Source organism: Haemaphysalis longicornis, unplaced genomic scaffold, assembly GCF_048455015.1.
Source record: "Haemaphysalis longicornis isolate Haplotype H1 unplaced genomic scaffold, Haemaphysalis longicornis Haplotype H1 scaffold_335, whole genome shotgun sequence".
NCBI lineage: Eukaryota > Metazoa > Arthropoda > Arachnida > Ixodida > Ixodidae > Haemaphysalis > Haemaphysalis longicornis.
Window position 1 is genome coordinate 208,391 of NW_027526349.1, and position 13,053 is coordinate 221,443.

Consider the following 13,053-nt stretch of genomic DNA (forward strand, 5'->3'; position numbering starts at 1 on the left):
TCTGTTGCAGGCACTCAACAAAGTCTTTCTTCCTTCCTTCCTTCCTTCGGTTCATTCGAAAGACTGCCTCGTTAGAATAACACTTGCACCAATTTTAGCCCGAACTTATCTAAAACATGCTACGTAATGAGGAAAAAAGAGAATAGGCACACAACACCCCAGCTACTTTTTCACACTGAACTGATGACGTATTGTGGGAAGCTTGTTGCGGTTGGCAGACATTCACGCTTAAACTTCGTGTACATTCTTTTTATGCCAGTGACAACGGTGAAGCAAACAACGGAAGTTACGGATGAACACGTAAACACAGAAGCACCAGTGCATATGGTGTGCACTATGCCGACTGAAGCTGCACAGCTATTGGGCACGTTGCGCTCGTCTGCTACACCACTGGCCAACTGGCACTAGTGACATTGCCACTTACAGTACCCTGCTTGTCGAGCAGACCCTATGTTTCACGAAACCGTTGCAATCAACCACAACAAAATTAAGCTAGGTACAAATCAGGTCAAGAACAGACAGGTGCAGACGAAGTCCTCAAATGGTATCGTTGTGCCATCAACGAAGGAAAACATTAAACAAGGCTTACAAAAGACTATTTTGGTGTACGCAGCAGCTGTAGTCAACATACAACTTTCACATTAGGTACGTTCCCTGAAGACATCATCGCTGATGTCAAGAAACACACAATAATTAGCGGGAGAATTAAAAGTTTGGCTTAAAATGTTTGCTTTCTCAGTGAATAAAGCATCGTTTGCTGTCGGACAAGTGCAGGGGGAACTATAACACACCGAATCTTTCGAATAGAACAAACTTGTATTCTGTCTTCATGGCGGGCCTTCTAAGAGTACTGAACATTTTATTTGAAAGTACTATAGCCTTGGACAATGCAAGATCACTGAATTTCCCCAAGCTTCACACCTGAATCCCATGTCACCCTTTACTGTTTTTGGCTGGTGAGCCCACGTTCTCAATCAAACGACTTTTACCCTACCTCCGTGATACTGGGTTTATAGCTCACATCTCGCACCATGTGTAGCCCCAGATCACCTAGGGAACAAGTGTAGAACAGAGTGTCCTCTAGTGCATTGGCACCCTCACTGCCCTCGGTGCATCAAGGGGCGTGATTAGAGGCTTTTAGTGCCCTTTATTTAAGATCATCATTTTTGTTTCTCACTATGATGATATTCACATTTTAGAATAGGCACCCTCCACACCCATATACAACTTTCTTTTTATGTATTTCACATAAATCCCATTATACCCTACCAAGAAACATAACACTGACTGATCACAAGACTGTTGTGACGCTTTTTAGCCACCAACCCTCTAGCACCATCAAAACATACTACTACTACTACAACTACAGTAGCCGACCGTTTTTCTGGACTTTTTTGGAGTCCAAAAATTCGCACTTGCTGGATATTTCGGACTTTTCCGAGGAACCCCCAGTTGCCCCATAGGAGTTATGACTCACAGATTTTTTGGACTGCTCTTTTATTCGAACGATTTTTCCTTCCCCTCCAGGTCCGAAAAATCAGTCGGCTACTGCACTACTACCACTACAAGATATGACACTTGAGCTAGTTGGTGCTGGTTGAACCTCTTGTTGGAGCAGTGCAGACGATGTATACATAGCGCCTTTCTCTCTACCGCTGCCTCGTGTATTTGTCACCTGCACTGCTCTATAAACAGAGTGAGACCAAGCATGCCTTCAACACTGCCAGATGCTTTCAAATCACGGTTCAATGGACAGTCATCCATCCAATACATTTCAAAACATGGCCCAACCAGACGCTGTCAAAGCACGTCTCAAGACGCAATCGCCTGAGCATGTCCGTCTGCTTCAACCTGCACTGTTAAGAAGGCACACTGGTCTTAGAAACGGTCTTTTTTTGCTTTCCAACCAATTTTGACGAAACTTCATGGGATTGTTCAGTTTTTTTTAGCTGATTTCAAATATCTAATTAGTTTTGATGTGAGGTAACTAGTTTTAGAGTTAATTGAAAACTTCCCTCGATTGTTTATGAGAACAATAGGAAAAAGAACTATTCAACAAAAGATTACCAGCAAAACATGAATAGATGCCAGAAGTTGTGGAGAATGAAATGTGGGAAGCAGTTTTTTTGTGTTGCAATCACATACACGTTTGCATCAATTCTAACTTCTAGGTTTGAACTACTCCTGCTAACCAATTAAAAATAACGCTAATTAAACAACTACTGAAACACAAAATGCGAAATTGGCTTCCCATATCGCATGGTTTAAACATTCAGCTTCACAGTGCGAGAGAAATGATCTTCCTAGCTGCACTACATGCTGGGATGTACCTCTCGAGAACTTTGTATCACTGCAATACCGCTTGTAAGGAAAAAGTGGGGAATTATGGGAAAATAATTATTTGTTTGTTGAAATCGGACCTCTACGGCTTTTATAAGAATCTGGTACTGTTCCACGTACAGAATTTTCGGAGAAAGAACTGTGCAAATCATGAGAAAAGTGACACCTACAAAAAAAAAAAAATGCTTTTTTGTGCAATTTTTCGGTCCCGAAGACCCATGTGCCCCCTTAATTAAGCCAAACGGACAATGAAGAGGTAAAGCTGCACGTTGCCACGTGCCATACTCACAGCCTCCAGCAGCGACCTTCTGCGGTCCAATGCTGATTGACTGGAGCACCGACGTAAGCGCCTGTGTTGCCCTCGACGCCCGCTTGGCATGCCCCGCGCTGGCCATGTGGTCCCGTAACGGTGCGGGCCCCGTGAAGGTCATCTGGCATGGCTCGCATGACAGGGGGCCGAGGAGTTCGCGGGGGGTGGCCACCTTCTTCTTGTGCTTTTCCGACACCATGTGCTGCTGGTACGGCTCAGGACCCGAAAAGGTCTTGCCGCACGGATCACAGAAAAAGCCGGGAACGCTCATCGTTGCCCGATGGGGAGCTGCGTCCACCTGCAAGGCCAGCGGGTGATTTGTTAGTTGTAAATGCGGCTCAAGGCTAATGGAGTTAAGGGGAACGTGAAGGCAACACGTAACACTGCTTCAGTTCAAAGACTGCCATGGCAGTACAGAACTTGTCAATTTTTGATTAGGCTGGATGATTGGGAAGAAGGAAAGGGACGCTTTGAGCATCTCTCCTCGTGCATGTTGAATGATGCCGCCCTTTGATGGCACTGGAATGTCAAGAAATGTCAAGGATGGAAAAGGTATGTCAAAAGAAGCTAAAAACGTAGCACTACTTTTGTGCAGCTCTCGTAACCGTGCAAAACTAGTGAAATCAAAATAAGTATCAGGGACTCGGTTCTTTCGTTTTCTAATTTGAACAATCAGATATCTGTGGGCTCGAGATTTCATATTTTAGCCAGAGGAGGATATGCTCTACCAAGTTTCCGCTGCCTGCTACATTGCGTTGTTGACGTGGGTGGCATATCAACACCCCATTTCTGTCTCCTCTACTGTCCTAAGAAGACAATAGAAGCTTTTGGCACATTCAGTGGGTAATACGTAAGCCACCCTTTCAAATGAAGATTCCTCCGTAACAGAAGCATTCATTGAATAACATTTTGTAGAGGTATAAGCTGCCCTAGCTATTGAACAAAGCAATGTTGCATGTTGTCATCAGAGTTGCAGCAATTAGAAATGCTACCACTGCCTATTCTTTTCGTATTTTAGATGCGACGCATCTCTTGCTCTGAGGCATGTCCCTCCTGCGTCAGCGTAGTCCGGCGTACGCACGCCAGCTGCGCATGCACGACTCTCCTCCAGTCTTCTCTCCGACAGCTGTGCGTGCAACGCTCTCACTCCGTCTCATTATCATAAACAACAGCTGTGTGCGCGCGCTTCACTCGCTTCGCTCCCATCGCGCAAGCGTGTGCATGCGCGACTCTCCTCCGTTGTCTCCTCTCCTTGAGGCGCTGTGAATATAAAGCGGGTATCGCGCTGCGGCGGTTCAGTCAGCACCCGCTCTCTTTCGACTTCGCGTCACTTTGCTTGACGACTGCGTGCTTGACTTGATTCTTCCGATGAAGACGTGATGGAAGCGACGGTCCCTTCAGCGAGTGGTGTGACACAATTCAATACCAGCGTCACTCCATCACACCAGGGTTCCCTCGCGGGAAGATGGGCGTAATTTTTCAAATGATCTGTATTTTTGAAAAAATAAAATACAGAAACGACCAAAAGTTGAAAGTAGACAATTATTTTTGATTACTGCCCTGACTGAAATGATTTCTTTTTCCACTCCCCCGGCCCCTTCTGGTTATTCACAAAAAATTATAGACGTTTTTTTACTACAATTATAGATCTAAGTGATCAAGTAATATACGAATGCTACATGTTTCAAAAGTCAATGACTTTTGGTCATCGACGAAGGAGTCACAAGCAGAGGATAATTTAGGTGATCGCAATTTTTCAGGATGCCTCACAGACTTTCGAAGCATGATGAAACGGTTCTTCACCACATGCGGCTAAATGTCGCTTACACAGGTTATTTTCGCTTCAAGATGAAACAGGCCGCTTCCCCCCTCTGCACTCCTTGTGACGTGCACGAGGACTTGAACCACACATGTGAATGGGCGCGGTATAGAGCAGCTAGGACGTCCCTTTTAATGTCCTTGTGCCATCCACTTTCTAGTGGACTAAGGCTAAGTGATGCATTACACCCTTGGCCTAACTCAAAATGACCATCTCGAGCAACAAAAGCTCTATCGACTTTCCTGCAAAGTACAGGCCTTGATCAGACTCCTCGAATAAGGCCTCATTTAAAGCGCGTCAGTCATTTTAGTCATCATCATCACTTCATCAATTTCATATCTTCTCATATATCTGTTAAAGCAAGCTCGGTGCCTTTGCCAGGCCAACCTCACCGGTACCACTGAGAACTATTTCTCTCTCTCTCTCTCTCTCTCTCTCTCTCTCTCTCTCTCTCTCTCTCTCTCTCTCTCTCTCTCTCTCCATTCCCAGATACAAGGGCACAATCCCGGCACTTCTTTTATGCACCCAGCGCCATCTTTTGGTTCGCAATTGGAACACTCACTCTATTATTCTTCTTACCCCACTGGATGTATCATACTTTTTCCCCAACTCCCATTACCTAATCCCTCTCCCCTAGACACCAAAATTCGCTAAAGCGTTAACATGTATCCCTTGTACATAAAATAAATGCGTGTTACCACCACCACCTAAACAACTACTCACACGCTTCGCTATTCGGAATAAGTAGCAAAAGGCGAAGAGTATGGGTAGAGTCATGGGCTTCGTAGCAATCGGCCAGTGTTCCGAGACCCAGGAGCGCTGAAGTTTTTTCCAAACAACGTTTCTACGCCAAACGGTTTCTTAGCTCAATTCAACGCGTTTTTTTTTTTTTTTTCGTGAATACGAGTGGTTTGTTATAAGAGGCAGGGTGCGCCGTACAGTGCCGCGGGCTTGTGATCGGAACGGAATATATCGCTTCCAGTGTAGTGTGATAGAAGGTTAGATTTATTCGCACCAAAACAAAACAAAAACAAAAGAGATACAAACACTGGGAATATTGGGGGAAGAACAGAATAAAAATATTTCTTTAAAGAGAAAGTTTTCAGAAGCCGAAACTTCCCGAGTGCCATGGCGGATAGTTTCATATTGGTGGGCACATTAGCTTTTACCAAATCGCTGACGCTACGACTAGAATTCTAGTCCACTTTACTTACGGGTTGCGCGGGGCTGCTGAAGAGGACCTCACCACCTCACTGGGTGATGAGAGTTGGCCACAAAATAGGCAGGAGGAACCAACGACAGGAACCGCGCGTTGCAGGAGGGAGCCGGCGAATCACCACTGGTAGACTAACCAAGCGAAATGGAACGCGGGGTGGAAACATAACGGCGAGGAAGCACGCGCCTTGAAGGAGGGTGCTGGCAAATTATCATTGGTTGAGTGAAATAGAACATAGGGTGGTCGAACCTACCGAAATTTACACAGAAACTTGGTAACGAAAGGGAATCCCCTCAAATCTCGCGATCGTCTCGCCACCACACGGTGCCGAGTGGTAACTTGCGCTGGTTCAGGAATACCTAGAAAACAAACAAACAAACAAAATAATCTAAATAAATAAGCTTTTATTTAAATAAATAATTTTATTTTATCAGAACAGTCGCGAACCTAAAATTTTTTTTAATTTTTTTGCGATGGCGTTGGCGCCACGCGTCGGCTGGTAAGAAATCTCGCGTCGTCTGCTACTTCTGCGGCGCGAAGCCCGAACATGAAAGTATGGAAGATAGCGGACCCCATCGCTTGAAGGCAACCATCGCTCCGAGCTGAGGCTCAGCTGAACACGCTTGACGAACTCGTCGAACAACGTCGCTCAGCCCGTATACACAAACGTACTTTTGTTGCAGAAGCAGCGGCCTTGGCTAGCTATATGGGCTGTTCCCTACCTGCTTCACCAGATCACCCTCTAACCAGGCCACCGTGGCGGTATCACCAGGTGACCGACAACCGACCACTGACTAGACTGCACACTCGAACTACCGGAAAAGCATGTGCGAGAGGACCACTACTGACGGCTGCGACCCAGTACGAGGCGATAGAGGCCTTCGTGGACGCTGGTGCCCAGGATGGCGTTTTATCTACGGCGATACAGTGTCCCGTTTATCCTGACGTCTCTCAAACTTGCCTTTACCAAACCATCCGCACCAGTACGCTTTTCAGTGAGTGGGCGACAAGATAATGGCTCCAGCAGGGTGACTTTGTGGTAACAGCTAAGGCCCCTAAAATTTAGGGGCCTTAGTGACGGCAGCTTCGCGACACCACCCCCCTACGGGAAAGAGTGCCCCCTCCCCGCTCCTTTGAACAAAATTACGGCAAACGCATTAGAAAACGACACGTTAAAGGAGCCATGAAGAGAAAACACAAGTTTTGTTCATTCAAAAGCGCCCCGTTAGAATCATACTGGCCCCACATTTAACGCAAAATTCGCTCAAATAAGCTATGTATTTAGGAAGAAAGGGAATGGCCATGCGACCCACTATCTCATTTCCCGCAACAGAACCTATGATGTCATATGCGCAGCTGTGCGATTGGCTGAGGCCGGCAAAAGCAAACGCATATATTAGGCAGGGCTTATAAACTTGCCGTACGAGCATTTGCACTTAAATGTAATCCATATTCATTTTACAGCAGCAAGCAGTAATGAAAGTTACGAAAATACATGTAAACATAGAAGTACCGATGCGCACTGCTGTTGGTACTGCGCGCACTGTGCTTGTTTAGCGGCACACCAGCCCTCGGCTTTGGAGTTCTTTTGCACGACACTGGCCGATTGGCGTAAGTGACGTTGTCTTTTGTGGCCCTGTTTGTCGAGCATACCCCATGTTTCACGAAATGATTACTTTCTACCGTAACAAAAACGAGCCAGGTGCAAATACAATATTAAAAAAAAAAGCAACGGCGACCAACGGTTCGCTGATGATGATGATGATCGTTGTGGCCAGAAACCCTTTGTATCGGGCGGACACCGAAATGTCCAAGCCAGGTGAAAAAGTTAACAAAATACATATAAAAGGAAAAAAAACCGGCTGAATGCCTAAAGTCATTGCACCGTCCCCACCAGCGAGAAAGCTAAAGGTAGCAGTTTTCCTGCAGTCTTGTGTATATGGTACACTGCATGCGTATGTACGTCCACTGCACTGTCACCATTCACTGCAGTTCACTCGTGCGTTCACTGCACCGTCACCACAGCCGCACCCAGCCGAACCGATCGCTGCCAGAGTTGCAGTCGCTCTTTCGTCGTGTGTACGTCCATGGCATTGTCGACGCCGTCCTCGAACCCTAGCGCCTGTTGTATAGTGGCGTTGACTCTGGCGGGTGGGCGCAGCCTGTGGCAGTGCAGCACCAGGTGCTCCATGCTTTCCTCGTGGTCGCCGCATGCCCTGCACTTTGCTGCTTGAACCTCTGGTGTGCTGTCGTAGTGCCGGCAGTACAGCAGCGTGCGCAGTGCCCCCGCACGGGCCTCGAAGAGGAGTGTGCTGCCGCTGCTGTTGTCGTAGACACGCATCCGGCCTATATCTTGCCTGTGGTTGCGGTACAGTTCCAGGGTAGACTTTTGGTGCATTGTGGTCTGCCAGTGAGCGCGTTCCTCTTCTTTCACCCTGGAGCGCACCTTCTCTGTGATCTTGTGCGGCGGGCCCACCTCGATCGGGCTTGTAGTGAAGCCGAATTTTCGACGGAGGTGGTAGAGGCGGTTGCACCACTGTGTGCGAACACCCTTGAATGCCATGTAGCGGAAAAGTCGCCGCGCCCAGCGTTCGTCGTTCATGACTCGGAGTCGCTCTTCGAATGCAATTTTGCTGGTGGCCTCGCGAGCCTCAAATGTTGACCATCCCAAGTCACCCTGTATGGCCTCCACAGCCACTCGGCCATGGCAGCCCAAGGCAAGGCGGCCCACCTCTCGCTGACCACGCTCGAGCCACCCCCGTGTTGGCGCCGACACACACACCACAGCGTTCGCAAAGGTGAGACATGGGACGTGCACCGACTTCCACAGGTCACGGACCAACAGGTATCGGTTGCACCCCCATAAGCACCGTCTGCGCAGGATACAGCTGGCGCGTCTCGACCTTTCTTTCAGTAGAGCCTCGTGTGTAGCATACTTGTCGCCAGTGGTGTTGAAAGTGATGCCAAGGTAACAATAGCTGTGCATCGGTGGAACTTCTTCCCCGCCAGGCAGCAGCACAATGCGAGCTTTGTCCTCTGGGTCGGAGAAGCACAGGACCGCTGACTTGCGCGTGTTGAAGGCCAGTCCCAGTGTTGACAGATGCTCAGCCGAGGCGGTGACAAGTCCCTGTAGCTCAGCCACACTTCCAGCGAGCAGGACAAGGTCATCGGCGAAGACCAGCCCCGGTAGTGTCCACATTTGCGGGAGTCCATCTTCAGAATAGGGCAGCGTGAAACCAAGTCCCGACGAAATAAGGGCTTTCTCTAGCCCCGCTACATACAGCATGTATAGCAGCGGGGAGAGCGGGCACCCCTGCTTCAGTCCCCGGTGTATTGCCACTGGCTCCGTGTGGACCTCTCCGAAGCATGCCACTGCCTTGTTGCTGGTGTATAAGCGCCGCAGAAGGTCAATCCATTTGGATGGCATAGCCAGGTCGCTCATGTGCTGCAGCATACGGCCGTGTGGGACATTGTCATATGCCTTAGTGACGTCGAGAAAGCATGTCACCAGGCCGCGGGATTCTTTCCGTGCAATGTCTATGCACTGGGAGAGTACAAACAGGTTGTCCTCCACCCGACGACCCCGTCTAAATCCATTTTGCAGCTCCGTCAGGTGACCACTTTGCTCCGCCCACGCGCTCATCCAGGCCTTAAGCACTTGGGCAAAAAGCCTATACAGTACGCTGGTGACTGTGAGTGGCCTGTGATCCCTGAGAAGGCTGCTGTCACCGCCTTTCTTTGGTATTAATGACACTTTTCCCAGTAGCCATGCCTCTGGGATGGGGTCGCCGTGGATTATGCCGGTGAGGATTGCTGCAAGGTGTGCTTGCGCCACTTCCCCCAGACACTTGACCAGTTCCGCAGGGATGCCATCGAGTCCGCTTGCCGTGTGAGCCCCAATGCGAGCAAGAGCACGTTTGAGAGCCAGCGGTGTCACTTCCCATTGGCAGTCAGCCATGTACGAGTCCTGTTCACTTGGCGGCTCTCCTACCGGGCTGGCTTTGTGCTGGACGTCACCTTGGTTGGGTGTATGGTCAAAGATTCTCTCAAGATGCGATTGGAGGTGCCGACGTATATCAAGCACTGTGTCACCCGTCATTTCATCTCGGAGCTTTGGCAGTGGCGATTTGCGGTCGAGTGAGGAAACATAGGTCCAAAACTTCCGGGTGCTGCTACGGCCTGCTGCAGTGATCTCCTCCAGTTGCCTTTGGTCGTTTTCTGCGATTTTGCATTGGACCAGCTGTTGCACTGCTCGTTTGCAGCGCAGATACTCTTCCCAGGCTAGGAGGCATTCACTGGCTGTGAGATTTTTCACTGCATGCCTGTGTGCCCGGTTCGCCGCACGCCGCTTTTCAAGGGCCTCTTTGATTTCCCTGTCCCACCACCGCTTTCGCTGAGGGCCTCCTTAGAGCCTGTGCGAACCTCGTGCTTGCGCATGATTCTCTTGAGCTCATCGACAAACTCCGAGTACGTTGCCTTCCCTGCGTGGATGGGGCTGCACTCGAATTCGCTGGCAACTGTTTTGTATGCAGGTGCCGGCAGATAGCGCTTTGCAGGTTTTCGAGGCTGTCGCACATGTTTTTGGTGGGGCGATGAGAGTGACAGCTTGATGCGATTGTGGTCACTCCCCAGGCTGAAGAGGCCGCTTTCGTCGATGTGGACCTGTCTGATGTGTGCTGCCAGTGAGGACGATATCAGTGCGTAGTCAATGCAGCTACGACTGTTGCGAGCACACCACGTAAAGTCACCTTCACAGTCTCCTCGCAGGTTGGCTATCTCGAGAGAGAGCTTCTCAGTCAGGCCAACCATAAGGTTACCATTATAGTCCTGGAACCCATCGATGGCCTGAATGTGCCCATTGAAGTCTCCCATCAGGAGCACTTGTTTGTTGGTTCCCCACCGTGCCACATCCTGTTCTATGCATTGCAGTATGCTGCAGTTGCCGTCGTGTGGCCCTTGGGTGACAGCTAGGTACACAACACCGATGATCGTGGGCTTACCAAAGATGTTTCCGGTGATCCAGAGATGTTCCCGGCACGATCCTTCCAATCTCGCCCATGCATCACCGTTTCGCCACAGCACGCCCACCCCACCACCTCTGCAGTCAGCTTCCCGGTTGCAACCCGCCCAATGCCAACTTCCATGTATCGGCGGTTCCTCAGAGCCCCGAAGGTGCGTCTCAGTTACTGCATAGATTGCAATGGCCTCCCGGTCAAGAGTTGCATACAGCTCTTCCCACTTTGAAGCTTTCCTTGCCCCGTGCAGGTTTAGCAAGCCGATGTTTACCGTTCCTGCCCACTTTGTGCGGTGTCGACAGGAACGCTTCCTTTTTTGTTGGGCACTTTTCCGGGGGTCAGTAGGAGGTGCTCCCTCCCTCTGCGGGATGTATCTGGTCTGTTGGGTTGGGTGCTTCACGGTGGTGGCTGTTGCCTGCTGAAGAGATGGCGGTGGCGGTGGTGGGCTCCCTCGGCCATCGGTGTTGTTGCAGGTGTCTCCTACTGGGTGGGCCATTTCTTGGCTAGGATGCTTTCCAGGGACTGTGCGATGAGCTGAACCAGCTCCATTTGGTGCTGATTTGTCCCGCTCTTCCGTCTCTGCTGGTTTTTGTTTACCGGCCTTTTTTGGGTATGGTGCATCACCCCTGTACCTTGTTTTGGGTCTCCACGCTTGTGCCCATGCTGTACAGGCAGCTGGCCCTCCTTGGACAGCATCCTTGTCAGTGGTTTTGGTTTCCCCAGTCGGGGTGGGCCTCCCCGATCTAAAAAACGCACCAAGGACTGTCCAATGAGTCGGCTGATGAGGTGTGTGCTGTCCTCGCTGTAGTGGAAGCCATCTTTGCCATAGCCGATAGGCAGCTCTATCTTGTTCATGTCGATGAAACGTTGCCCGGTCTTCCGACACCACTTTTTGAGCTTCGCATTGGCCAGCACAATTGCAGCGCGCACCTCTCCGCCTCGGCTGGTGATCTCTGGGATGGAGCACACAGTGAGCTGTCCGCGCCGACCAGACCATTCCCGCGAAAGGATGTCTGTGATTCCCTCAGAGGTGCCTTGCAGGACGTCATGGATTCCGGCATGCAGGATGTACTGTCTCTGGGTAGATGGGGCCTTTTTCTCAAAATCAGTTGCATAGCGGACAGCATCTGCCATCGTTGTCTTTGCTCCGTATAGGAACTCAAAAGTTCCCCGCGAACCAGTCTCGGCCATCAAGGTCTCCGCCAGGAGGCTCACATTTTTGTCGCCGGCCATCACAACCTCCCTCTGCCTGCTCTGTGGTGGGCACCCCCTCGCGTTCTGGTGTCCGTGCTGGTCGTTGGCAACCTGTGGCTTGTCCGGATTCTTTCCAGCAATGGTCAGAGCCTGAGCTCCACCACTGATGCGCTCTGGGGTGTTCCACTGCGAAGCCTTGTTCTTTTCATTACGCCGCAGCTTCCGGTGCGTTTTTCCTCGCGTTCCCTTTAGCTGAGCATGTCCCAGGTCACATGACTCTTCCTCATCCAGGCAGCTGAGTATGGCAGCGCCATCTCGGAGGACTGACGGTGGGTGAGGCTGCAGAGCCTAATGGCGCACTGGAAGTTTTTGAATACCGGCCCTTCTGACTTCATGGAAGACGTCACGAAAACACATGATTTGGCGGGAGAATCAAAATTTTGACCTAGATCGATTAATTTCTCAGTGAATATACGACATCGCTCGCTGCCGGACAAGCGCTGGGGCACATTAAAACACGAAATCTTTCGAATAAAACAAACTTGTATTTTGTCCACATGGCCCCTCTAAAGTTTATGCCTCGATTAATTGTGCTGTGTTCTTCAAACCTCTACGACTACACCTGCTAAAACAACGGGCGGCTGTGCGATATACTGCGAACGACCTGCACAATACCAACAGGACGCATTTGAGTCAGAGATTTTGGCGGATTGAATTGTAGACTTCGAATCTGTAACGAAAAAAATCGTCGAATTTCATTATCATCATTCTGACGCGCCCTCGCATTATGCAAATTGTGATTTTCTGCTTCGCGTTTCATAATCTTCATTATCGTCGTCATCACCGTGTGGCCGCACATTGTCTAGTGTTGGTTTCTTTTCTTTACTTCGGGTTTTGCCACGCGGCTTATGAAAGGAAGTTTAAATATAGGAAGAGAGAGGAAAGTAGGCTGCCCCGAGATTCATCATCGCCACCACCACCACCATCATCATCATCATCATCATATGCCCTCTCATTGTGTAAAGTTGACTTTCCTGTAGAGTGTTCTGGTGTAACATCGCCATCGGTGCGGCATAGAAAGCTTCGATTTAAATTGAATCGGCGTGCCCCTTGTGCCCCGCTCCTGTAGAGCAGGCTACAGCGGAACACTTTGCATGGT

At 49.7% G+C, this 13,053-nt stretch overlaps 1 protein-coding gene across 1 annotated transcript; it reads right to left on the reverse strand.

The window, feature by feature from the left end:
• Positions 1–2,629: 2,629 nt before the first annotated feature.
• On the reverse strand, positions 2,630–6,024 carry LOC144177915 (uncharacterized; the record flags this gene model as incomplete). The annotated part of the gene is given in 2 exon segments (XM_077705505.1): positions 2,630–2,948; positions 5,684–6,024. A coding segment is annotated over 1 exon segment (292 nt), but the record flags the coding sequence as incomplete, so codon positions are not given.
• Positions 6,025–13,053: the final 7,029 nt, after the last annotated feature.